The following is a 13156-nucleotide window of genomic DNA, read 5'->3' on the forward strand; positions in this document are numbered from 1 at the left end:
ATATTCTTGCAGATAAACACGTGAAGCTCGGCAAAGACCTCAAGAACAAGACAGGGAGAATAGAACTCAGAAAACTTGATAGGACCTCAGGATCTCTTCTAATAAAAGACCTGCATCTCTCAGACAGTGCCGTGTACTTCTGTGCAGCTTCGCGAGGCCACAGTGATACCAGTGCACCCATAGAGGTAACATAATTCTGAGTTCATTCAACAGGTCAGCCACCCCACTAGAGGGAGCCATTGTTTGGTCAAGAAGGGTAAGATAATGGTTTGGTCTGCTTGACATTATAATGAAACCCTTTGGTTTGCTGGCATGCTCATAAATATTCATGAGTGGGCGGCTGGCCTCAACATTGATGTAGCAAACAGGCAAACAAGCCTCAACTATCAGGAATATCAACCATGAGTCTCACATATTCATGAGAAACTTTATATAGCACTTTACAACTACAAACAGGACTGCAGTTGTTTCCAGCTGTTCCCCATTTGCTTTGTGAAATGTATCCCCTCCATTATAGCAGATTTTTTATCTGTACACATATTGTACCTTGAAATGTGAACATACAATACAATATTTTTTTTTAATTTAACCAGGTAAAATCCTGTTGAGATCAAAGATCTCTTTTTCAAGGGAGACCTGGCCAACATGGCAGCATAAAAAGTTACAGACAGGACAACACTAGAAACAGTTAAAAACTAGAAGCCAGAGCACTAAACAAACATCTTAAAACACTAAAAACAACGAAGGAACGTAAAAGAGCAAAAGCTATTTACTAAGTGGGTCACAATCCTAAAACAAGATAAAGTACCTAAGAACAGAGACAGGTACCAATAGAGTCATTCACCACAGAACTTAGAAGAGTTTTAAATTCCAACAAAGTTACTAATTCTCAAACCTCTGAAGGCTGTTCCAAGCAGAGGGAGCAGAGAACATAAACGCTTTTTTCCCCCCAACTGTCTGAGCATTAGGGACAGACAGCAAAAACATGTCTTGGGATCTCAAACTATAAGTATATTCAGATCTCTGTACAATAAATGTGCATAGGTAGGAGGGAAGTTTACCCAGAATAGAACTGTAAATAAAAGTATGCAATGACTGAGTCTACGTATGGACAGAGATGGCCAACCAGCCTGAGTACAATGTGCAATAATGAGTGAGGATTTAAAAATATCAAAGCACTGTGATATGCAGTATCTAACATGCAAAGACATTGTGCTAATCATCATAATCAAGTACAGGCAAAAAGGTAGTAGAAATTATTTCATCATCATTTTTTTTTACAAGATTATCTATATGAGGTTTAAAAGAAAGACAGTCATCAAGCAAATGCCAAGATATTTATAAAAGGAGACAACCTCCAGTACTAATAATACATTCAAAACCAGAATAAATAAAATCAAAAATCCATTTACATGATTTTAAAATTGAATCGTTGCAGTAAATATGTTCAGTTGTGCACTTCAAGTTGATGATGTCAGATGTGCTACTTTTTCATTGATGTCATAAACAGCAAACATCTTGTGTAATTCAAGGCTTTTAGGCTGCTTTTCCAACCCCCTTTTTCATCAGTATCTCATCTGACTCCCAGTGTGAAGAGGTGTCAGTAGTGCCTTTGTTTTTGAATGACAGTCAAACACTGTGGGCAAGGGCCACAGTGATACAACTACACAGAATGGTTGGACCAAAACCTGTCGCAAGCAGCAAACTAGGACAGGGAGACATTCTGGCTTTCAGAACAAATCAGGTATTCACTAAGCTTTTGGTTTTAGCTTTGGGTTTAGGATTATGCACCTGGATATCATAAAAAAATTTAAAAAAAAGCTTAGTGTGGTAAATACTGGATTTATTTGTATATGGCAGATCAGACAGTTTGTGTGACTGAAAACAGAATGGATATAATTTGAAGCTTCTATATTAAGATATAGTGATTTTCAAAACTATTATATGGTTACAAGTCATAGAGACTGTAGCATAATTTAGTAATTGTAGAAAAGTAGGCATATCTAAATCTCACAAGGACTGGTTTGAATATGCAGTAGAAGTAACACTGTGTAAAGAAGCCTATTTTGGAGAAGGTGCTAAACTCACAGTTTTAGGTAAGTTCCTTCTTTTCACAACCATTATTAAATAATTTTACATTATCGAATGATGGAAATGGAAGCAATTGTGAATTATTTTCATAAAATATAGTGTTTTTAAACAAAGCTGTGGAAATGCTATACCTTTGAAAATAATATTCTCAGATGTTTGTTTCAGGTGATGATATTGTATGTATAATTGATAGTTGAATTTTTAATTTCAACGCCTAAAATATGATGAGATCAACGGCAATATGTGATAGGGAACAGCATTGGATACATCTACCGACACCTTCCCATTCCTACTTTGAATTTCACCTCAATTACAGCTATGGCCAGTTGTAGATTCTCTGAAATAGGCATTATCACATGCTGATCCTCTGACAACATGCCCAAATCAAACTCAAATGCTGTTATTCCTTAGAGCATGATGTATGGGAGCCTAAGGTGGAAGTCCTTCCTCCATCCATCAGGGAGCTGAGGGAGAAGAAACGTGTGACCCTGGTGTGTGTGACCACTGGCTTCTACCCTGACCATGTCTCAGTCCTCTGGTACATCAATGGCCAGCAGGAGCAGGGTCCGGCTATGACAGACAGCCAAGCACTGTGGTCAGAGGCTGCACGCTCCTACAGCATCACCAGCAGGCTGCGTCTGTCCCGGAGAATGTGGCTGGACAGCCACAATACCTTCATGTGCTCTGTGGAGTTCTTCAATGGAATTGCCACCATGGCCTACAATGCATCAATCAAGGGAACTGTCTGTATGTGACCAAAATATCTAAGTTGGAATAAATAACTGATATATTGTCATGTTGTGTGGAAGTGAAATACTAGCGGTATGTTGTAATTTGGCACCTGTGTTATCTTGCAGACTGTGGGACCACAGCAGGTAAGAAATATTGAACACTGTTGAATGGTTGAATACGTTTATCATTATCAAACACAAAATATTTATCTGTTATTTTCTCTTTTAGATGAAGGTAGACGAGTGAGAAAAACAGCAGAATTTTCCTACATTCTTTTCCTGGTGAAAAGTATTGTCGTTTCCTTTGTCCTGTCTGCCCTCATATTAATATCAAAGGTGAGTCTTACTCTGGACTTTTAACAAGAAAATAACAAATGCAATTCACAAAACTAAGATAAATGTTTTTATTCTGAAAGGGCCCAGCATCACAGCACTGCATAGGATAAAAGCTACAGTAATCAACTGGAACCTGGATGAAAAGGACAAATTTAACGGAAGCCTACGGAACATGCTCTATATTATGTTGTTTATTAAGGGATTATGCTATAGATTACAGTACTGAATATACTATGTTGTTAGATTTAGACTAATCTAATTACTCTGACGGTTACAGTAGTGGTTTTTATTTTTAAACATATTTGATACTTCTTTGTAACAAATTCAAAATTATTTTTATTAATGTTTGTTGGGGAAAGGTATGTACAAGTTTAAGAATTGCACTCAATAAAAATTGCATGTTGAATGAAAATGTGAGTGTGACTCTTCTGGAGTGGCTACACACATAAAGAGGAATATAGATGCAAGGGAGAGTTTGACCAAGCTACTGTTTTATTTATTTTCCCTTTCGGGCTCACAATTCAAATAATTGTTGGGTTCTTGCATAGCATTTCCTCAACTGGTTCTGCCTGTAGTCCAGTGGTCTCTGGTCTGCTTTTGCTCCCTGACTTCCCCATTACTAGCAAAACAGGGCACACATACAGTAATACTTAATATTACATGTACTTCTATTTGGACTGCAGACACTATCTAGCTCAGTTGACAAAGAAGTGCAAATTGTATTAGTGCTACATGTTCAAGCAAGTCAAAGTCTAGAGCTAAAAGTAGCTGAACAGACTCCCTCAAGTCTTTCACAGTGTAGAGCAATGTGGTCTGGGAGTGAGGTTCAACAGCTAGATCCTGTGAGAGGAAATGAAATACGGTTGAAAGTAGGTGAAGCAACCGAGAGGAAAACCAAGATGCATATCAAGAAGCAGGAGGTGCAACCCAGATGCAGTCGAAGGTACGTGGGATGCAGAGAGAGCAACAGAGCACAGCTATTTCCTTTGACCCAGATGTGGTGGTATGATATAGAGGTTGGTTATGTTAGTAGTGTACAGCTCAACAAAACGATACTTCACGTATATAACCACAAAAATTGTGTCTGCAAGCATTTTCCACTGGGTGGGCTTGTAGCATGGTGGTATAGGCCTTCTCAAGCTGTGAGGCAATGAGGTGGCAGTTGCTGCTAGCAAGCAGCTTCTTGGTAGCTAACATGCTAGTACTGGAACTTAAACCATATAGTGTCCATTGTAGGCATGGACACTACATCCATGCCATCCATTCCCTTGAGGTCCAAAAACCTGGCCATAAACGTTTACCAGGTCAGTGGGAGTGGTACAATCTGTTTCAGCAAAATTATTCCAATTTAATAATTACATTAAAAAGCCCATGTGTCACTCTCAATGACCTTGTCCCATCATAGCCTTTCTCCTTTCCCTGTAGTTTCCCCATCTTTTGCAGGGACTGCTTTGCAATGGAATGTTTTTTTATTTGAGATGTTGTGATAGTCCTTGTAGAATGTCATGGAGTAAAGCATACAGAGTGAAAATACATTTTTTCTTTCAAACTGCTCTTGAGTACATGTATAAACCACTGAAGGCTACAGCTACTAGCTACTAATTAACATTCTAGAGAATAATCTACAAAAGGAGCTGCAAGTAAGTAGTCGTAACACATTTCTGCCAACCTCCTTAACAAAGTAGACACATTGTCTTGAAAGCATTACTGAATGAAGAAAAACAAGCTCAAATAAGAGCTTATTCATAATCCACTTATGTGAACTTTCCTGGAATTAAAAGTTATGTATTCAGTTGTATCTACGTTTTTTTACACTGATATTTAAGAAATAAGTGTACGAGCCGCACACACGGAGCTGCTTGATGTGAAAGAGGTACGTCAAAAATTAATCCTATATGTAATTTCATGTTATTGATTTGGTATTTATCTAGGGCAATTCTGAATATACAAAATACTTATTTAAATTCACATTTTAGGCATTTAACTGGTGTTCTTATCCAGAGCAACTCACAATGGTGAGTTGGTAGTGTTTCAGTGTCAAGTAGCACAAGGACACTTCGAAATGACACATGATTCTTGTTGGAATCAAACCTGAGACCTTATGCATGCACATCATTACTGTAATGTCAAAGCTTTCTTTTTTTTTCTTTTGTTTTTCAAATTTCAGATTAAAGATGGTCCCACGTGGAAATTTAAAATCATATCTTCTCTTATCATCTATTCTATTTATGTCCTGGAGAATTTGTCAAGGAGGCAAGATTTTGATTGTTCCTTTGGAAGGAAGCCACTGGGTGAACATGGACATCTTTATCAAAGCTCTCCACTCTCAGGGACACTCTGTTACAGTGATACGGACAACTAAAAGCTGGTACATCAAAGAAGACTCTCCACACTACGATGCAATCACCATTCCTGTCACTGAAGGCGTTGATCCTGACTTTGTTAACCCAATCCTCAGAAAAATAATTGATATAGAAAGGGGAGAGAGCTCAATGATAAACTTTGCAAGTTTACAAGTACAGATGTTTACTGCAATGTTTAACATTCATAGAATAGTGTGTAAAATGGCTACTAACATGTTTAAAGACAAAGACTTAATGAATAGTCTAAAGGAGAGTAAGTATGACCTGGTCCTTACCGACCCAGCTTGGGGTGCAGGTATTATGTTGGCTCACTCTCTAAAACTTCCTCTAGTCTATAATGTGCGGTGGATAACTAGTGGAGAAGGACATTCGGCCATTTCGCCTTCTCCTTTATCTTACATACCAATGACTGGCTCAGGACTGTCAGACAAAATGACTTTTGTACAGAGAGTCAAAAATCAGATTTTTTACTTTCTCTGGCAAGCTCAGGATAGGTTTTTAATCCGCCCTCAGTATCAAGCTGTTTGTGATGAGTTTTTTGGAAAAGATGTTGACTTTTATGAGTTATTACAGGGGGCTGACCTGTGGCTCATGAGAGTTGACTTTGTGTTCGAGTTCCCTCGCCCAACAATGCCTAACGTTATCTATATGGGAGGGTTTCAATGTAAACCTGCTAATCCTCTTCCTCAAGAATTGGAGGATTTTGTCCAGAGTTCTGGGGAGCATGGAGTCATCATCATGTCTCTCGGGACTTTTGTCAGTGAACTTCCTGGTGACATAACAAATGAGATAGCTGCAGCTTTTGCCAAATTACCTCAGAAAGTCATCTGGAAGCATAAAGGTGAGAGACCAGCCACTTTGGGCAACAACACTTTACTAGTTGACTGGATGCCACAGAATGACCTTTTAGGACATCCTAAGATAAGGCTGTTTGTGGCTCATGGAGGAACAAATGGAGTTCAAGAAGCCATGTATCATGGCGTTCCAGTTGTGGGTCTACCTTTGTTTTTCGACCAATATGACAACCTCCTGCGTCTGAAAGAGAGAGGAGCAGCTAAGATGTTAACCTTAGCCACAATGGACAAAGACAACAACTTCCTTGAGGCCTTAAAGGAAGTCCTCCATGAACCCTCCTACAGGATGAATGTGCAGAGACTCTCCAGGCTGCACAGAGATCAGCCAATGAAGCCACTGGACCGGGCCCTCTTCTGGATAGAGTTTGTCATGAGACACAAAGGTGCTGCTCACCTGCGTACAGAGTCCTACAGAATGCCTTGGTATTCCTACCACTCTACAGATGTAGTTTTGACTTTGCTGGCTACTGTTATACTGATTTCTTTTCTACCTGTTACATTTTTCAGATTTGTATGTCTTAAGAAATACTTGAAAAGAAAAACAAAAAAAGAATGACAAGACACAGTTCTAAGTCCCATGCTTTCTACTGTGGAAGTTTGACGTGTTTATTTAATCTGCAGTGTTGAATATTCACAGTCATGTTTATACAGATAGAATATAACAAAGCTATTGGTCAAAAAGTATAAGGTCACATGAACAAGAATGAACAACCAATGATAATAATAATATTTCAAGCACTTTAAGGAGATGCGTAATAAGAGGTAATCACCTTTGAGATGGGCATTTGCACATTCCAGGCTCACAGTTCTGTGAGCCTGGAATGTCACACAAGATGTTACTTTAGAGTTTAATCTTATAATGGTGAAGCAGATTCTGTATTCTAGTCTTTTCTAGTAGTAGTGCTGTTCCATTTCTTCCTCAACACTACCAAAATATTATTATGCACAGTCACACTGTGTAGGATTTTAGCTCAATAAATAATAAAATGATATTATGGTGAAAAGAAAGGAAATGGATATCACTATTTCTTGTTGCAAACCAATATGTAAAGCTCCCTTCAATGACAGCATCACTTCATTTACTGTTTTTCTCATTAGAAAAAGAGATTGTAACCCCACAACAGAGATATGTATCTCCACCAGTCAGAATTGCTGTCACAATGAGATTCAAATGTGCAGCGGGGGAATCAGGGTTGGGCTGCACATCTGTGTCTGTACTGAATGGCACAAAATATTTTTCTGTGCAAACTACTGAGGTTATTTTGAATTTTTTAAAGCTGAATGTGGGGTCACTGGAAACACTGCCTTGCTGACAACAACCCTGGATGTGTCCCAAAGCTCCAAAAATCACTCCTTTACTCCACCACCTCTTTTCCTCCATGAATCCAAAATTGATGTTGGTGCTGCCACATTGTTTGCTGTCCCAATACTGGAGGAGACGAGAGAAGTCTCCTTCAGTAGAGGATGCACAGGGACAGGGTTCATTCACCAATGTAGGCTGAGGAAAAAGTTTATTGATGATTGCATGTTAAGACTACATAAACCCCAAAACAGAAAAAAAAGAAGGTTCAGGATGGCGGCAACATGTTACCTTCAATCACGTATTGGCCAATGCGTTTCAGAGCAAGGTCCTTAATCAGGGAACAATACATGAATGAAAAACAATGTGCAGAGCTTGCTCTGAAACGTGTTGGCCAATAATTGATGGAGGGGAACATGTTGCAGTCCTTTTTTTTTCTGTTTTTAAATATCCCTAGGACTGAGCACCCCTTTGGCGGTCAATTGTATGCATCTGTATTGGATGGTGGAAGCGCTATAGCACATCATAAACTATATACATCTACTGTATAGCCGATGTTAATTATAAAATGAACATCAACAGGATAGTAGCACAGGTGAAATATGAATATGACATTCATATTCTGCACTGGGTGTGCATAAAAACTTTGATTGGCTATGAGTTGTATTGTGGGCTTGGGCTACATCAGTTCATCAATAGCAGATGTCCATTTTTGATGATGAAGTAGCGCAGAAACCGTCCCAAAGGACCTCCACTTTCCCTCACTCCCTCTTTTCCTCAACTCCATTCCTATCCTTGTCTCCTCTACGTTACTTCCTGGTAGGAGAGGAGTGATATTGAAGGAGGGGAGGAAAGGAGATGTGACAAAGCTTCAGGGCCCAAACTCTGATTGGCAGCTCAGATATTGAGAGCTCTTTCCTGTCAAAGACATGCTGGCATCCGCCAGAGAACATGGTGCAAGTTGTTAAAGTCAAAACCACTTCTCAAATCAGATATGGTCAATGAACTGTTTAGTTAGACTTTCATAAGGGCGTGTTCTGTTAATGTTATGAATTTATTATGAATATCATATAAATAATCTACAGTGATACATCGATTTAAAGAATACAGTTAGCTTCTTACCAGTAGTGAATTTTAAATATTAAATAGGACATCCTTGAAAAAATCAGTGTAAACCGTAAGAGTAAAAAGTTACAAGCAAATCCAAATGTCAGCAAAAAGTAGCACTTTGACCTTTGCTCAGAAAGCAAATTAAACAAGGCCATGTGCAAAACTATTTGTAACTCATTCCAAACAACATCCCTTGACAATAACGGACAATCCTTATGTAAGTAACTGCAGTCCATTACTTCTTGTCTGCAACACATTTTGCAAATATTAATCTATATTTATGGCTATAAGATATGATATTGTACAATTACTACTTTTGAACTTTCAAGTTCAAGTCATTCATATGATCTTTTTCAGTTAAATCAATAATTTGTGCAAGAGAACATCTATTTCACACAGTTACAAGCAAGACATCTAATCTGTGATATTACCTAGTGTTGCTTTGTGGAGCTGCTTCTTTGACAATAAATGATAGGTCAACATTGCAGACGGAGAACATTTGAACTGTACCCAATCTAATGAGTTGTATCTTATGGTGGTGCTAGCAAATCTGACACAAAAAATGTACTCATATACCTAGAAAACCACCCTCAGTACTTTTTACAGTGCCTATCAATGTGATCTTCCATTTATTGTCTATGATTCACATGCATGTACATGAATACATTGTATATGATGTAATTCTAGTGGCTAGTAGAAGTAGAAACAAGAAGCTCCTGTTTATATCCGTGTGTTTTGGAAATTTTCCTGTGGTAAATAAATTGTCCATTATTATAGGACTAATAATTAAAATATTCTGTTTTGGAATTGTATATGTAAGATGTAAAACCTGTCATTAATATCGCTTAATGTCTCAGTTGTTTGACTGAAGACCTTTGACGAGCCCTATTGAGTTTCAGTAGCACATATTCTGTGCTATCTTTCACTCACTGCTGCTTTATGTCAATTTCTCATTTTGTTTAAAATATCTAAGAGGTGACTTCTGATTTACGGTAGATTTACAAAATTGTGTAGAACATGTGTGGAGGTACTTGTATGTGTTCATTCTATGTCAGTACATTTGCTATCTATTACCAGTCACATTATAGGAGGCCCATCCTGTCAATCATTCACGGGCTGCCAGCCACTAGTGGACCTTGTATGTTTATGCCAGGGTGCTCTTGTGGTATGTGGCACTAAGGGCAAGTTGTGTCAGGTTACATTGCTTTGGAGCATTACATGCTCTCTCTTACCTTGGTCTCTGAGCATTGGATCAGTGTTTAACATTTTCCTTTGTCCATGCATAGGCTACGGCCATAAGGAAGCCTGTGTAGTATTGCTAAAGAACGCCCTATTAGTGCATTTGATGGAAACCAGTTGCACTCCTGTATCTCTGCCTTTACAATATTATGATATCTGAGTCAGGCCTTTTCATTAGTCATTTGTAAAAGTAGGAATAAAACAGACAAACGCAGCAAAGCTCAACAATTTCTTTGACTTGGTTTGAGGTACTGAAGTTTATTTTTATCCATATTGCAGGAAAGCAATGGCACATTGTGCAGGAACCATGACCTACTGTGTCCTTGTGACATTTTGCATGGCTCTCTGGCCAGCCTGTCATGGAGGGAAGGTTCTGGTTGTTCCTATGGAGGGAAGCCACTGGTTGAACATGGACATCCTCATCAAAGCTCTTCACTCTCAGGGACACTCTGTTACAATAATACGGAGTAGTAAAGGCTGGTACATCAAGGAGGAATCTTCATATTATGACACAATCACTATACCTGTTATGGAGGGCACCGATAAGGAATATATCAAGCAAACTTTAAAGAACATGTTTGACATAGAGAGAGGAAAGGTTTCTGTATTACATTTTCTAAGTTTACAAGTAGAAATGGGTTTTGCTTTGTATAACGCAAACCGAATGACATCTGATTTTGCAAGGAATATGCTGAACGACAAGAGATTTTTGAGTACCATTAAGAACAGTCAGTATGATTTGGTTCTCACTGACCCAGCATGGGGCGCAGGGATTTTGCTGGCTCATTATCTAAAGTTACCTCTAGTCTATAATGTACGGTGGGTAATAAATGACGAGGGACATTCGTTTATTGCACCTTCCCCTTTATCTTACATACCAATGACTGTCTCAGGACTCTCACCAAAAATGACTTTCCCTCAAAGAGTAAAAAACATGTTTTTCTACCTGCTAGTAAAGTTTCAATTCAATTGGATAGAGCAGCTATACCAAGCTGTTTGCAATGAGTACTTTGAACCAGGAGTTAATTTCCATGAGCTAATGCAGGGTGCTGACCTGTGGCTCATGCGAGTTGACTTTGTGTTCGAGTTCCCTCGCCCAACAATGCCTAACGTTATCTATATCGGAGGATTCCAGTGTAAACCTGCTAATCCTCTTCCTCAAGAATTGGAGGATTTTGTCCAGAATTCTGGTGAGCATGGAGTCATCATCATGTCTCTCGGGACTTTTGTCAGTGAACTTCCTGGTGACGTAACAAATGAGATAGCTGCAGCTTTTGCCAAATTACCTCAGAAAGTCATCTGGAAGCATAAAGGTGACAGACCAGCCACTTTGGGCAACAACACTTTACTAGTTGACTGGATGCCACAGAATGACCTTTTAGGACATCCTAAGATAAGGCTGTTTGTGGCTCATGGAGGAACAAATGGAGTTCAAGAAGCCATGTATCATGGGGTTCCAGTTGTGGGTCTACCTTTGTTTTTTGACCAATATGACAACCTCCTGCGTCTGAAAGAGAGAGGAGCAGCTAAGATGTTAACCTTAGCCACAGTGGACAAAGACAACAACTTCCTTGAGGCCTTAAAGGAAGTCCTCTATGAACCCTCCTACAGGATGAACATGCAGAGACTCTCCAGGCTGCACAGAGATCAGCCAATGAAGCCACTGGACCAGGCCCTCTTCTGGATAGAGTTTGTCATGAGACGCAAAGGTGCTGCTCACCTGCGTACAGAGTCCTACAGAATGCCTTGGTATTCCTACCACTCTGTAGATGTTATTGTGTTCTTGCTAGCAACAGTACTTCTTTTGATCCTACTAGCTTTTGCCTTGATCAGGTTTTGTTTTAGGATGTGTTGTAAACAAAAAATTAAACGTGAATAAATGCACTAGAGGCAAATTCTTGATACTAAGGTGCAGCTCACCTGCGCTCCGGGTCCTACAGAATCCCCTGGTAGTCTACTCCTACCGCTCTGTGGATGGCCAGACTATTGGCTGTTTCACTGCTTACTTTATTTCAGATATGTTGAAAATGTAGAAATATAGATTTGTGGTGGAAACAAAAGGAAATCCAGAAATGCTAATCAATATTGATTTTGTAGTTTGTACAGTTCATGTTCGACTAAGGCCTTTACTGGATAGACTGTGAGACCTTGAAATGTGACCCAACATGGAAAAACAGACACATTGTGGGTGACAGTTTTTGTTGTTTGTTGTTGTTGATCTTTGTATTCAGAGCTTTAAATGGTATATTCCATAATAGGAGTCAATTAATTATTGTTTGAATTACTAATTATTGAATAACAAAGTGAATTTTCATCAAACTTTTTCTGATGTAAAATGGATCTGAGAGTTGTTCTGTAAAGTTAAATCAGTCTGGTTTGCTGGCCTTTGGTCACAAACTTGCCCTCACTGTTTTATTTATGTACGTACTTCTTACTCTTCTTCCTTGCAATGAGACAAATATGTATCTGCTGTTTACCAAACCTAGATACCCGACCCAAAGCAGTTCAAAAGGGGACGGTACACTTTTCATGTCAGTAGTATAATAATGCACTATGCATGGCCTACACTAGGAATTCTCTTTGCCAATTCTGCAGCGCCCTCTAGCCACAATTCTGCAGTAAAGCAGGACAAAGTTATCTTCTCTGATAATACTGAATTAACTTTGTTTTTGTTAAGAAATTAAAGCTAAAAATACATGGACTAAAGAAATGACTCAAGAAACAAATATGAATAAATCATAGTAATCGACATAATGTTGGCAATTCAAATTCATGTCATTTGGAATTCAGTAAACATTGCATTGGAACTAAGCTAAGCTATAAGAAAACAGCTAACAACATCTATTACATTGATTACATTTCATATCTGATTCCATATAACAGTCTGAAATCACTATCACCATATGATAGTAAGCAGACAAGATACATTAGGAACCTATTTGTCCCATCATGGGTGCAGGCCTGGCCTAATCATTAACTAAGGTATGGGATATCATTTTAACATATAAAAAAAACAGAACAAATAAATGGATAAATAATTGAGAGTGAGTGAGTGAGTGACCGAATGTGTGAATGAATTAAATAATCTGTTTTAAAGCATAAACTGGTAAGCAAAGATGATAGGGAATTATG

At 38.6% G+C, this 13156-nt stretch overlaps 1 protein-coding gene, 1 pseudogene and 1 gene segment (V, D, J or C); all 3 read left to right on the plus strand.

Annotated features, from left to right (window-relative positions):
• The first annotated feature begins 1185 nt into the window (after positions 1-1185).
• Positions 1186-6931, plus strand: LOC139907811 (UDP-glucuronosyltransferase 2A3-like). Of its 2 annotated transcripts, XM_071894290.2 has the most exons (2): positions 1186-1238; positions 5398-6931. In XM_071894290.2, exons 1-2 carry the CDS (start codon positions 1186-1188, stop codon positions 6929-6931), a joined length of 1587 nt encoding a protein of 528 aa, XP_071750391.2. The 2 variants fall into 2 exon arrangements, with proteins under 2 accessions (XP_071750391.2, XP_071750392.2); XM_071894291.2 differs by lacking the exon at positions 1186-1238 and having other exon boundaries at positions 5441-6931.
• LOC144539357 (T cell receptor beta constant 2-like) lies at positions 1472-3503 on the plus strand. The segment is given in 6 exon segments: positions 1472-1480; positions 1630-1744; positions 2503-2838; positions 2949-2966; positions 3052-3158; positions 3239-3503. Coding segments are annotated over 6 exon segments (615 nt in total).
• Positions 6932-10697: 3766 nt separating the features above from the next.
• On the plus strand, positions 10698-12252 carry LOC139907808 (UDP-glucuronosyltransferase 2A3 pseudogene; annotated as a pseudogene).
• The last annotated feature ends 904 nt before the right edge of the window (positions 12253-13156 follow it).

The sequence above is a fragment of the Centroberyx gerrardi genome, chromosome 1 (genome assembly GCF_048128805.1).
Source record: "Centroberyx gerrardi isolate f3 chromosome 1, fCenGer3.hap1.cur.20231027, whole genome shotgun sequence".
NCBI classification, from domain to species: domain Eukaryota; kingdom Metazoa; phylum Chordata; class Actinopteri; order Beryciformes; family Berycidae; genus Centroberyx; species Centroberyx gerrardi.

Coding starts and splice junctions, on each gene's coding strand:
- LOC139907811 (XM_071894290.2), top strand. CDS start 1,186: ATGCAGTATCTAACATGCAAAGACATTGTGCTAATCATCATAATCAAG. Junction 1,239..5,397: donor ATCATCATAATCAAGTACAG/GCAAAAAGGTAG, acceptor TATGTCCTGGAG/AATTTGTCAAGGAGGCAAGA.